Raw genomic sequence first — 14,426 nt, 5'->3', positions numbered from 1 at the left:
GTGACACACTCCACTTACCAGTGACACTAAAGCCGTTCTCGTAGCCTGGTTTTTCCAGAGCAAAAAGCCACCCGAAGAGACCTCCGATTGGAGTCAGCGGCATGAGCGCACGAGCTGCCGGCTGAGGTATATGGCTAATGGCGGTGTAGGCTCTCCCATCGTTTCCAACTATGTAGGCATGTAAGTCAACGGCACTAAACCGCACGGGCGTTTGTCCCACAAGGAGATTCCCACTTACTTTACCGTTGAGACGGTGAGCGGCCCCTGGAAGAAGACACGACACCTTGGATCAGTCTCAAAGAACAAGTCAATGCCAGAAGCTTTGAAGCCTGCAAACACCCGCTACAATTTACCTTCTGGCAAGCAGTGTCTGCCGTTCCCATAGAACTTGGGCTGGCAGTGGCAGCAGAAGCCGGTGGCGTAGTCCGTGCAGAAGGCATGCTGGGAACACAGGCTCTGGTTCCACTGGCAGGTTTCCTTGCTGGCGGTATTGTACGTGAACCCTACACGCAAAGCACAGGTTAGCACGTAGTAAGGAACCATGCCTTCGCACATCGCCAGTTGCACAGCAGTCTACTAGCAAAGCTGTACAAAGAAGGACAAAACCTTCAGATCTTAAAGGAAACCTGACAACACCTGCCATCTCGCCGTCGTTGTTTGGAGTTGGACAGTCAGCTGTCCCTTCAAGGTGGGTGGGATTCTGCACAGACAAAGCTCTCGCTGACCCCAAAGGGAGTTTAGCCTGCAGCAGGACTGAAGGATCGGGGCCTGCAAACACCCGCTACAACTGAAAACACGATAGGTGTTCCACGGGTGAACAAGACAATAGGTGCCTTATAAATGCCCTAGAGAGACAGCCAGTGGTTTCCACCATTCCCCAGTTCCACCCAGGTGCCAGGCATGTAGTAATGGAAAAATCCTTCCCAAGGAGAATTGCAGAGGTACAGGAAACCTGCAAACTCTATTCCATCATGGGGTCTGCAGCCAGCCAGTGTCCCCATCCACAGGGGTGAACTCCCCCCTGCCACAGACTGGGGTGGTATTGGTGACTGTGTGAATGATGAAACCCAACACCTCCACTGGCCATTCTCAAGGGTGTACACGGGGAGATGTTCTTAATTACCGCCCTGTACTGTAGGAAAGGACAGTTGTAAAATTCATGTAGGCTGGGAGGTTTGAAGGGGCTTAGGGAGTTAGGCACCCAACCGCAACTGAAGATCAATGGGATTTTAGCACCTAACTCCTTAGCCCCAAGTGAAAACTCCAGCCTGCATCCCTCCTAGATACTGAGAGACACGATCACCATTGGTCTGCCCTGGGCCCGTGCGTGACCTCATTTCATATGCCACGATTCACTAGAGCGAAGTGGCTTACAAAGCTGCAGCCTTTGTGGGCATCACCGTAAAAGAGCCGACGTCCTTGAGTTCAGTGCAATCACACCTGGGGCGAGTTTGGCCCAGCGTACGTCAAACTTCACACACAACTACAGCTGGCCTTGGTGCTCTCGAGCATTTGCCTTGGTAAGGGCCAGTTCTCAACTGCCCGTCGTTGCAATGGCTGAAAGGTTCAATTTCTGGAATTTCTTGCTTTTCACCTTCCTGGCCAACTTTTTCTCATGCAGCTTGTAATTCTCACCCAACAGCCAGGCTACGTCCTTTATCTGGCAGCTGTTAAACATCATGCCTCATCCTTCAGAAGGGCTGGAATCCCCAACCCCGCTCTCTCTGCACATCAATAACAACAACTCCTTACTCTCCTTCCCTGTCAGCTCACTCAGGAGGACATCTGGCAGAGCTCCCTCCGGCTTGTGCCAGCTGTCATAGGGACAGACAAGCACAATGAGCCAGCCAATGCAAGCTTCTCACACAAAGACGCTACCTCCCACCGAGACGGTTCTGCTGTTGGGGACTCATTACCTTCTCCCACATTCCTGCCCCCCCCATCCCCGGTGTAGGACCAAGGGATCTGGCCCCATTACCATGTCCTTAAAAAGTCTCCAAAAAACTCTCAGGCAATCTCGTCACCTCCACCTGGTCCTTGTGGAGTATGAAGCTTGGAGTAAGCTTGGAGTTCGCTCTGTTCTGGATCGTCCAATCCCCCTAAGAGTTCACGTAGCTCCCCTGCCTTTTGGGAGCCGGGGCAGCCCCTCATACCCTTGTTACAGGAAGTTAAAAAATAAGATTTCTAAATATTAGAAGCATTTGTCAAATGTGTTATCTTGGCAATTAGTTCCCTGCGGTGGAGAAATCTCTCTCACCCAAAGCCAGTGTAGGGTTATACCGTGACCCCCTCCCAACAATGCCCAAAATAACAATGCTCCTGCCACTGTATTATCTGTACTTCCACACTCCGAACCTTAAGCTAAATCTCCCTTCCCTTTGATGTAGCTGAATTCTAGGTAAGGGTATCAGAATCTGGCCTTGTGTTACTCTGCTTTCAGTTCACACTGCTGGGGTGAAGGTCATTTACTGCTCAGTGGATATGATATTCAAAGTTCTGCGGGACATCGCCAAGTTAAATCGCTCACGATGGGCCACATCCTCAGCTGGTGTGAATCGGCGTCGCTCCCCGGACTTCAGTGGAAGTCAACTCCTAAGTCCAGCTGGCTTCAATGCAGTCGATGCCAGTTTACGCTAGGGAAGGTTCTGGCTCAGTGGATCTTAATTTCACTCATTTCCTGATCAACAAACAGGTCCTTTTGGTGAAAACGTTGTTAGCTACAAAGAAACCCAACAGCTGGAAATCAGTTACAGACACTTTGGATTCAATTCACTTACCCTCCCGGTTAAAGCTGCCGTCTTCGTCCACACCAACTACCTGCCTCCCACGATTAAAGGGAGGGGAGTTCTCTGGGTAGCCCTGAAGCATGACCTCCCCCTGTGGGTAGACTGAAAAGATGTCCGTCTCGGACGGTACAGTTCCACTGTCTGGGTAGGGCTGGGCATTGTCCTGTTCAGGGTTTGCTGGCAGCCCCTGGGTCGTTAGCTCCAGCAGGCTGTCCTCGGTCTCTAGTGAGGATGGGTTTCTGATTCCTGTTTCTTGGGAGGACTCCACTTCATCTTCCAACGCAGGAGGCAGCTGGGATGGGCCTTCCTTCATCCCGGGCACTTCAGGATAGGCCGGGCGACGGCTGGACACCGGATACGGCAATGTGGATTCCAGCTCCGAATCCAGCCTGGCACCGGAGTGTCTTGGCTCGCTGTACAAAACATCAAGTCTCGTGTAAACATCAGGCACCAGCTCGGTCGGGTACTCAATGTCGTCTTCTTCGTTCTCATCGTAAAAGGGCTCGGCATAGTCTATGTTCTCATCGGGGTAGTCAGCGTCCAGGATGTTCTGCTCCAAGGTGGCACTGCTGAGCGTGCTCTCCGGAGTTTGCTGGGAATGCCCCTCAGAAGGCTTTTCACCAACTCGAGCTGGCATGACATTGTCCAGCGGGGAGGTGCTGCCAATGTGGAAGGCCCATACGCCAGGAATCCCTGAGTTGCTTGTTCTAGAGACAAATTACAAACAGTTACATGCCACTGCTATTTACAGCTGCTTACAAATCACAGAGCGTCCCATCCAGCAACTCCTGCTCAGACAAAATCTCCCACTGTGCTCCATGGGAGATCTGCCTGAGAAAAGACTGTACAACTGGAGCTATGGGTCAAAACGGTCAGAAATGGCGAGTAATTTGGGGGGGCAAACACCTGAAACACCTTAAAGGGGCCTGATTTTCAGAAAGTGCTAACTACTCACCCTCTCAATAAACAGACCCCTTTAATAATACCTAGCCCCTGTCATCGGTAGATCTCCAAGTGCTTTACAAAGGAGGACCAGTATCATCATCTCCATTTTACAGATGGGGAAACTGAGGAACAAAGCAGGGCAGTGACTTGCCCAAGGTCACCCAACAAGCCAATGGCCAAGCCAGGTCTCCTGAGTGCAGTATTCTCTCCACTACACTGCCTCCCTTAAGGGGCCTCAAATTGGCCCCCCTTAATTTGGAATCACTCATCCCATTTGAAAATTTCAGCAATGATCTTTCTGGCACAGGAGAGGGTCAATATTTATTAGGTCAGGAGGAAAAATCAAAAGTTTATTTCTTATAAAATCCCATTCCATATGTTTTCACAGCTGTTTTTTAATTCAATTTGATCAGCTCTAACCAGCCTGCGATTTGAGCTGCGCCCGGCCTTAAAAGGCACTAGTGCCTTGTGGGAAAAAACGTTTCTTTAGAAACAGTTGTGTTTTTATGTCACATTTTCTGCATTTTTTTTTCTTTTTCTTCCCTTGTTCTTTACGGCTGAGGTCAGCTGTGCGCAGAACAGCTGGTCCTTGAGAACAGTGATAATGTACAGAACGGCTGCCATTTCACAAGCTCAGCGGCTCCCATTGTTTGGATGAAATCCCCCCTCTGTGCAGAAGGCCAATACAAGGCCTATAGGACACTTCAGGATCATATAAGCCCAGCTTTGACGGCTTCACCGGTGTTCTGCCTCTCTGTACGTGGGTGAGTTTCAGCCCTACTGAAGTCTGTAACGGGTTGGTGACATCACAATCGCTTCCACAGCAACCGATTCTGATGTCTCCGGCTCTAACTTTCTCAGAATTCATACACTCCTAGACACCTAGGGCTAAAAGGGAGCTCCAGAGGTCATCTAGTCCATCCTGTGTGCTGATGCAGAAGTAAGTACACCTCAACAAGCCCTGACAGGTACTTGTCTAACCTGTTCTTCAAAACCTCCAATGACGGGTTTCCACAACTGGCCTTGGTAACCTATTCTAGTGCTTAACTATCCTTAGAGTTAGAAAGTTTTTTCCTAATATCTAACTTCAGTCTCCCTGGCTGCAACATAAACTGATCACTTCTTGTCCTACCCTTGGTGGACATGGAGAACAACTGATCACCTAAGTTCCCTGTAAGCCGTGTGGCCATGCAGCCACCTATTTAGTGCCGCTCAGGCACTCAGGGAACCCGGCCAGATCTGCTGCTACGGGGCACCCCTCTTCCAACCCCAACTTAGCCTGCGGCCTGGACCTGCCGCGGCTGGGGCGGCATGGCCAGATCGGGCCCAGACGCAGCCAGGGAGGTGTGGCGCGGCCCAGCCCAACCCCGGAGTGGCCTGGCCCAGACCCAGGCATGGCAGGGGCAGCCCTCCCCCAGCCTGGAGCTGCTGGGGTGCGCTGCCCCTACCATGCCTGGAGGGACCCCTATCCTTCAGCCCCAGCTCCAGAGCTGCTGTGGCAGGGAGAGTGTGGGGGGGTGGGAGGGCGGGAAGAAGAGTCCTCTCTCCCCACCGTAGCCTGATCACCCTCCTGCACCCCAAACCCCTCATTCCTGGTCCCACTCCAGAGCCCGCACCCCCCCCAGCGCCCAATCCTCTGCTCCAGCCCTGAGCCCCTCATCCCTGGGCCCATGCCAGAGCCTGCACCCCCAGCCAGAGCCTTCACACCCCTGCACTCCAACCCTCTGCCCCAGCCCTGAGCCCCAGCCCTGAGCCCCGGCCCCATCCCAGCCACATGGATGTTGTTATGTGCACCACTATTGAGGTGATGTGTCAGAAATATTGATGCACATAACAAAATTCATTCTGCACATGGGTGGGAAAAATTAGAGGGACCACTGCTGATCACCCTCCTCTTTCTAACCACCTTTGACACACCTGAAAACAGCGAGCATGTTGCTATAACGATAGCCTGTTCCACAAAACTTGGACTATGTTCTACCTCATCAAAAGCACCGAGGAGCATTGGCAAGAACAGGTGAAATTCTGGAGCTGCTAAAGTCAACGGCAAACCTCTCATTGACTTCCATGGAGCCGGGGCTTCACCCAACATATGGGCTTGACCAATGTCAATACACAACCCATCCAGCCTGCTTGTTTCCATATTTTCCATGTCTTAATAGCACCTATTATGATCTCCAAGCCAGCCAGCTCATCAAGTGATCCATCCCCTGTGGCCCAGTTCCAGCTTCTGGCAAACAGAGGCTAGGGACACCATCCCTGCCCAATCGCCATTGATGGACCTATCCTCCAGGAACTTGTCTAGGTCTTTTTTGAACCCCTGTTATAGTCTTGGCCTTCTCTAGCAAGGAGTTCCACAGGTTGACTGTGCGTTTTACAAAGAAATACTTCCTTTTGTTTTCAACCTGCTGCCTATTAATTTCATTTGGTGACCCCCTAGTTCTTGTGTTATGAGAAGGAGTAAATAACACTGATTCAGCTAGTCCAGTGGTCCCCAAACTTTTTAGCTCGCGACCCCCAAAGCCCTGTCCGCACCCTCCCCCACAGGGCCGGGAGCGGGGTCACGGCTCCGGGAGGATGGGTAAGGGTGTCAAGGCTGGGGCCGCAGCTGGGGCGGGGGCAGCGTTTCGGCCAGGGCCAAGGCCGACAGTTGGGACCCCAATTGTAGGGCAGGCAGCCAGGACCAGCAGCCGGAGTCGGGGCCAGGAGCAGAGCTGGGTGGCGCTTGCTCCCTCCCTGCCCCGCAAGGGGGCTGGCCTGGGCCCCAGACACGCCCCCCGAATGTTCTTCTAGACCCCCGTAGGGGGACCTCTGAGCTAGTCATTACCTAAGTGCAATAACAGGGGTAAGTAAACAGTAGGAAACCAGCAATCAAGGCAACATGATCAGTATGCATTTCTGCGTAACAGGATCCCAAAGCAGAAGACAGTTTCCAAAGGGGATGTTTTCCCTGAGGCAGCCTCTGCTTTTAGTTCTGACAGATCCAGCATTTCAGCAGCCTGGGGTTTTAACTGATGAAAGAACCGCGTTATACAGACACGCCGTTCAACGCGCTCCCATCGCGCTACTTACTGGTAGAGATTTTTCACAGATTGCTCGCTGCTGGTGACAGTGTAATACGGCCCTTCTCTCTTTACGTAATCCGTTTCGCCTCTGCTGAAACCCACTCTGGCTGGCAGCTCCAGTTGGACGTTGTAAGACTCCTTGGGCCGAGTCCCAAAGAACTGAAGGCCGTCATCGGGATAAAGGAAAAGGGCGTAGGTGTCGGAGTCATCATAGGCTAAGACTGCCTGGAAGGTATTCAGCTGCAGAAGAAAGCATCATCACAAACGTATGGGAGACTTGTTAAAGGCCTGGATGCGTGAGAGAAAGCCCTGGAATGAGGGACACAAACTGACCTCAGCTACATGGGACTTTGGTTTTGATGCAATTAGTTTACAGCAGTGGTTCCCAAATTTTAACAACCGGTGTACCCCTTTCACTAAAATGTCAAGTCTCGCAAACCCCCTCCTAAAAATGAATATTTCCAGGGATTTTCTCCTTTACCTGAGTATAAATGATAAAAGCAGTGATCTTGGAAATATAAAATTTGTTTTTATGACATGCTTATTACACACTATTATTAATTATTATTTATCATTACAGTATTTTTATCACATTATGAAAATGGCAACACTCTTCCAAGATCTCACTTTCGTAGCCTGTATCACTTGGAATAAGCCTGTTATAAGACAAGGCTCCTATGGTTCGTCAAGGAGTATCAGATGTGAGAAAGCATGACAGTATTTAAGAAGCCAACTCAAATCGTTCCTCCTACACACGCATTCAGGGCCTTGAGCAGTCCAGGCAAACGATGCACGGTACAACAAAGCTTAAACTTGTTCTTCATAATAATTTTAGAAAACAAGACTAGCTATTTAATTTTAAAAACAGCAAAAAATATCTACCTCCCTTTCCATTTCTTATAAGGAGTCTTGAAGTTTAAATCTCCTCAATGTGACAGATACGCTTGCTTTGATCTGCTTAGTTCTTGGAAGTCCAGGGGCTCCGTGCTGCCCGGGGTCCCAAGCGACAGCTCTGTGCACCATTAGGGAATTTTTTCCCCCCGAGAACCCCCTGTAACATTTCACGAACCACCAGGGGTTCACAAACCCCAGTTTGGGAACCACTGGTTTACAGCAATTAAAAATAAGGGTGCATCAAAGGGGCTTGGGACTTTGGGACCAGACTGGATAACATCTCCTGTGATGAAAACTTGAGAGGTAGGGACAACGGCTATGTTAGGGTTCCCTCCCCACTCTGAACTCTAGGGTACAGATGTGGAGACCTGCATGAAAGACCCCCTAAGCTTATTTTAACCAGCTTAGGTTAAAAACTTCCCCAAGGCACAAATTCTTCCTTGTCCTTGGAACAGTATCGCTGCCACCACCAAGTGAGTTAGACAAAGATTTAGGAAAAGGACCACTTGGAGTTCCTGTTTCCTCAAAAAAAATATCCCCCAAAGCCCTTCAACCCCTTTCCTGGGGAGGCTTGAGAGTAAACAAGGTGAGCACAGACCAGACCCTTGGGTTTATAGGACACTACAAACCCCAATCAGGTTCTTAAAAGCAGAACTTTATTATAAAGAAAAAGTAAAAGAAGCACCTCTGTAAAATCAGGATGGAAGGTAATTTTACAGGGTAATCAGATTCAAAACACAGAGGATGCCCCTCTAGGCAAAACTTTAAAGTTACCAAAAAAAAACAGGAATAAACCTCCCTCTTAGCCTAGGGAAAATTCACAAGTTAAAACAAAAGATAATCTAACATATTTCCTTCCTATTACTTACAATTTGTAATCTTAGATGCTTAGTTCAGGTATGGCTTTAGGAGCTGTATTTTCCCTGCCCTGATTCCTCACTGACCCGGAGAGAACACAAAGAAACACAAAACAAAAACCTTCCCCCACAGATTTGAAAGTATCTTCTCCCCTTATTGGTCCTTTTGGTCAGCTGCCAACCAGGTTATCTGAGGTTCTTAACCCTTTACAGGTAAAGGAGGGATTTTATGCTACCTTAGCTGTATGTTTATGACAGACTAGGATTTCACAGGAGAGTTATGCCTCTCTGAAATTCTCTGGGAACCTCATTCCCTTGGAAAATCCCACTCAACGTGCTTAACCAGAAAAATGTGTCAATAGCAATGTGTCTCTTTCCCCCTTCCCCATGTATGGCCAGCATTAGAATTATTACAAACCCCCACGTCTCTTTCATTGAGGAGCGAATTATTACAATCATCGCCTTTTGAATCTAGGAAAATAATTTAGTGTCACAATCTTACATGTGTTACAAAATGATCCGTAAGTGTGATCTGTTCTGGGTGTTTAAAACAGGAAAGGGGGGAAATTGTCTCCAACACACAGACAGAGAGAGAGCACGCTGGCATTCAAGAGAAGAGAATGAGGGCCCAGAATATTAGCTGGAACTACAAGAAATGTGCAATCTGGGGCTTTAACGCTGAAGAGAGACCTCCTAGCATATCATAGGGAACGCCATGCAAAAAAATTGAGTCTGGAATGTGCTAATAGAATTGCTGTTACCAACCCCAGCACTGTACAGAGGAACAAATGCAGTGTGTGCCTGCCACTTTTCATGTAATTTGTGTTTGACTGAATGCTAACATTGAATTCTTGCCTCAGCTCACACAGGAAAGCAGCCAGAGATCAATAGCGGCTCAGGAAGAACCAAAACCATACCACATTCAGCATTCGTTATTTTGTATGAGAGAGAGATGGCTCATTGGCTCAACAGGATGTGGTTTAAATTTGGCTTAATGAGATTTTTTTGTGGAATTGGTGCAAATGGTCCACTTCAAACAAGGAGAGAATGATCAGTTCACACCACAATGATCCCATCATAAGGAGTTTCCACTGTTTGGAAATCCAGGCATAAACTTCTACAGTACTGCCCACCAGCCAGTCAGACCACGAGACTCACCATCTGTCCATAGATTAGTCCTCAGTCTCCAGACATGTTACATGTGAAACAAATTTTGCTGGCCCCAGACACAGTCCCTAGGGAGCAAGACAGCCCAGATGGCAACCTCTGGTCAGGACAGCAGAGGACCAAACAAGGGCAGGAGAACAGGGCTGCGGTCAGGAACAGAGATCATTCACCAGACTGTGTGGGGACTATGGTTTCCACAGCTCTTCCTCCCATTACTCACCTGCCTTTCACGCTGATCTGATGTTCAGACATAAACAACCCTCCCAAGACTGTCAGCGTCCCTTGTTACATAAACAGGGGGCTGTGTAGGAATTAGCGATGACGAACACAGCACCCTAGCTCACCCCCACCAAGTGGTGATGCCTCAAGCTTCTGTCCAACTCAGACAGGGGCAAGAGAGACACCTGAATTTGCCACTGTGAGCCAGGAAATGCCCCTGTGAAGTGTTTTTGAGCATCCTCCGGCTACAGGAAGACACATTATTAACAACGTGAGGCTAGATTCTGTTCTCACTTATACCTGGAGTCCCTATCTCTAGTTTCTATCTCTCTAGTCATAGAATCATAGAAATGTAGGGCTGGAAGGGATCTCAAAAGGGGGGCCAGCACCACATGATGAGGCAGAGTTAAATATACCTAGTCCAGGGGTTCTCAAGACAAAATTTTTGGTGGCTTCAGATTGCGGCCATCAATTCTTGCTGGTGGCCACTCTCATACTTTTTCCTACAATACTTCATTAGCTTTAGGAAAAACAAACAAATATGCACATAGACACGTCCAAATCATTGTAGTTTGTTTATTGCTAGCTAGTGAGACTGCTGTGAAAAGTGATATTAACAAACATACAAGTATCACTTTTCACAGCAGACTTACTCAGCCCAGGCAAGCCTGGGGACAAATTCAACCCTGGGTAAGGGTCAGGGGAGGCAGTGAGGGTGGGTGGGTGGCCGGGGGAGGTTGGAGCACGAAGCCCTGTGGTCAGATCCCAAAGCCCCACGGCTGGGGAACGGGGCCCGGGGACAGAGCCCGAAGCTCTGTGGCTGGAGCCCAGGGCTGGAACCTGGACCCCCGTGGCCAGAGCCTGCCGCCTCCCCAGGGCTAATGCCCAAAGCCTGAGCTCCACCACCTCTGGGATGGTGGGGAACTCACTGGCTGCCTGCTCCTCCAGTTTTGTGTCCCAGATGTCCCCAGACCCAACCCCTGCTGACAGCCCCAGCAACAGCCACCAACACCAAGGCAGTACATCCAGCAGCAACAAGGAGTGGCCTCTACTTTCCCTCTTTCCCACCCATCACAGCCCAGGAGATTGTGGCGTCAAGAAAAGCCCCTTGGTGGCTGCATGCGGCCACATTTGAGAAACGCTGACCTAGACCAGCCCTGACAGGACTTTGTCCAACCTGACCTTAAAATCCTCCACGGATGGAGATTCCACAACCTCCCTAGGTAGCCTCTTCCTGTGCTTAGCTACCCTTAGCGTCAGTAAGCCTTTCCAAACATCTAACCTCAATCTTCCTGGCTGCAGATTAAGCCACTTCTTGTCCTTGTCATGGAGAACAACCGATCACTGTCCTCTTTATAACAACCTTGGACATATTTGAGGGCTGAGATCATTTCCCCCCTCAGCCTTCTCTTCTCTAGATAAACATGCCCAGTTCTTTCAACCTTTCCGCAGAGGTCAGGTTCTGTTAACCTCCTCTCCTTTCTGCTGCTCTCCGCTGGACTCTCTCCAATTTGCTTGCAGTCTTTCTTCAAGCGCGTTGTCCATTGGATCAGAGGAGATCAGAATCTGTTCCAAAATCCTGAGATTGTCAGTTTACGACTACTTAGGCTATGTCTGTGTAACCCACACACCTCCTGGGTGTGGTGTTCTGCCCCACCTAGTGGTACTGAGACCACGTGGAGGTTAATGAGTCTGCTCTACAGCCTTAGAGAAGTGTCACAAGGCTTTTGGCTCACGCACTAAGCTCCAGAGGTCCCAGGTTCAATCCCACCCGCTGATGACCAGGGTCGGTCGGCGTTACATCTACACTAGAAGTGCTTGACCAGCACACTATACTCCCAGTGTGGATGCAGCTATGCTAGCAAAGCCGCAGTTCGTATGAGTGTCGAACAACAACTACACTGGTAAAAGGGCAGGTTTGCGGCTATATCTACATTGTGCTGGCACGGCTCAGTCGGTCAGGGATCACACCTCTTTGCACCCCTGACTGACACAGCTACACCTGCAGAAGGTTGTAGCGTAGACGTGGCTGTAGCCCTTGTCTACACACAGGTTTTGTACTGTTATCAATGTGAATTTTTTCCCAACATAGTTTTACTGGTACAACCCCACATGTGGACATAATTATATCAGTATAAAGGTGCCTTCTACCAGTGTAGCTTATTCCTCTTCCCAGTCACTGTACGATATCCCAGTATAAACACATTTATACCGGCATAACTGTCCCAACACTAGTGGCTTGGTGCAACTTGTGTGTGGAGACAAGGCCCAATGCACTGGAAGGAAGCTGCTAATTCCTCAGAAGGTGACTCAGTATATCACAGGTCTCCTTGGAGGAGATGTACCTTGTAACCAACACCGGGCCATGTAAATGGCATCGCCCCAGTGAAGCCAGTAGACCTGTGCTGATTTACACTGGCCTTGTCTAAAAACTAGTTATAAGCAGGAATTTTTAGACTGATCAAGGAGCGGCTCCAGTTAGCGAAGCTCATAGGGCGTCCCAAAATTAAAATAGGTCCCTGGTCCATTGTCCTTGGGTGAAATTCACCCTGGGCAGCCACCCAGCACATCTATCTGAGAACTTCACCAACACTATTTGATTTCATCCCCAGTCCCCATCTGAGCTATAGCAGTGCTATTAGCCCCATAGGAAACTGACGCTCGGGGAAGATTAAATGACTTGCCCAAGGTCACACAGGAATTCTGTGACTCAGCCAGGAACTGAGTCCAAGTCCAGTGCCCTATCCCCATCCTTCCTCCTCAAAAGAAGTGCTGAGCAGGTCTCGTACTGGTCCTCTGTCCAGGGCTGAATTCCATCACCTGAGGGGCGATCAGCCACATAACAAGCACTGCATTGTGACACTTGCATGGCTCCAGGGTGAGACATTCATCTGCTTCAACGCCATCCTAAACAAATTCCACTTCCCTCCCTTCCTCCCCACAGGCTCCCAGTGAGTTATTACCAGGACGTTCTATTCCCCTGCAATGGGGCTCTTCCATCATTTTCTCTACTTTATCTTCTGGGCTCTTAACCCCAGCTCTTCTTTTCCTGAGCATACAAGAAACTCCTCCACAACATCTGATTTTTCCTTCACAACCAGGAGACTTTTATCCTTCTGCCGTCACCTAATCTCCCAAACTCTCTCTCCAAACTGAGCCCCAAGGCCTGGCTTCACATCAACACCCTTGGTCAGAACATTGGGAGAATAGAGAGAAAACACATCGCTGGCCACATTCTGGACTCCGGTACATTGCTTGCTCAGAAGTTGACCCCCTAGTACAAGATCATCAGGACCTGCATAAAACTGCTGTCTCTGTTACCACAGTGCGCTGCTACCAGGTGGGCATTTCGAGAGGTCCTGAAAATTTGGGGTGAAATCCTGGCACCAGCGCAATCAATGGGAGCTTTGTCACTGACTTCGGCAAAGCCAGGAGGTTATCCTCAATCAGGTGCATGTTTCCCCTGAATGTTCCGCGGAGCGTTCATGAGCAGCGGGCATTCACAGCTAGCCCCTTGCAGGGTAACTAGTCCTAACTCATCCTGAGCGAGCTACCTTGCAGGACAACCCACACCTCTGATATGCTGAACTCCTTTGGACTTGCCTTTCAACCTTGCCTCTAGGTTTAAAGGAACCTTTGTACTGCATTCTGAGTGATCCTGAAACACGATTCTCCTGTATCTCACATCAGCCCTCTCATGGCTGTAACCCCATTAGCTGCTTTGGAGTTACTCCTTCTTTGCACCAGCGGGAGTAGAATCCGTCCCCCAGTCTCTACGAAAACATTTTTCCCCCCTGAGTTTTGGGCTCCCTGATTTAATGAGGCTGAATCTCTGTGTCCATCAATTCCCCAGCTGGAAATTGCATGATAATACTTCCTTTCTCACTGTCTTTGTCTTGTCCTTTCATACCGGCAGGGACTGTCTCCTACTATGTGTATGTACCACGTGCCTAGTGTAACACCAACAGACCCCAGCTGTTGGTGGGTGGGATCGAACCTAGGATCTCTGGAGCTAAACACATGAGCCTCTACTGCATGGGCTAAAAGCCACCTGGCTCTTAGCCAACGCTGTAGCAGACTCGTTAATCTCTTGTTGGTCTAGGTACCACTAGAGGGGACAGCGCGTCACACCAAGCAGGCATGGGTTATGTACTTCCCCTCGCCGAGGAAGCAGACCCCAAGCTTCTGAGACTTCCCAGTTGATAGCCCAGACGAGGCCCCACTTGTAACACTGTCGGCAGGTGGGATCAAACCTGCGACCTCTGAAACTTACTGCATAAGCCTCTACTGCATGAGCTAAAAGCCACATGGCTCTTTGGTGGCTGTAGCAATCTCATTAACTCTAAGTGGTCTAGGTGCCACTAGAGAGGGACAGAGCCCCACACCCAGCAGGCATGGATTACACTAGCACAAAGGGGCCCTGCTCTCAAATCGGGTCCTTTAAGGGCTACTGAAACATAAGTACAGAATGAGAGTGAGCTGCTAGTGTTTTA

General features: G+C 49.6%; 1 protein-coding gene across 3 annotated transcripts in view; it reads right to left on the bottom strand.

The window, feature by feature from the left end:
* NID2 (nidogen 2) overlaps positions 1 to 14,426 on the bottom strand; it is a 53,903-nt gene that overhangs the window by 29,688 nt on the left and 9,789 nt on the right. For all 3 annotated transcript variants that reach the window (XM_073350138.1, XM_073350139.1, XM_073350137.1), the window contains exons 3-6: positions 6,804 to 7,036; positions 2,778 to 3,493; positions 354 to 503; positions 19 to 264 (exon numbers count right to left, since the gene is read on the bottom strand). In XM_073350138.1, the coding sequence (XP_073206239.1) occupies positions 19 to 264; positions 354 to 503; positions 2,778 to 3,493; positions 6,804 to 7,036 (1,345 nt within the window). The remainder of the gene's footprint in view (positions 1 to 18; positions 265 to 353; positions 504 to 2,777; positions 3,494 to 6,803; positions 7,037 to 14,426) is intronic.

This window comes from Lepidochelys kempii, chromosome 6 (genome assembly GCF_965140265.1).
Source record: "Lepidochelys kempii isolate rLepKem1 chromosome 6, rLepKem1.hap2, whole genome shotgun sequence".
NCBI lineage: Eukaryota > Metazoa > Chordata > Testudines > Cheloniidae > Lepidochelys > Lepidochelys kempii.
The sequence above is the reverse complement of the archived record's forward strand: the minus strand, read 5'-3'. Positions and strand labels throughout refer to the sequence as shown.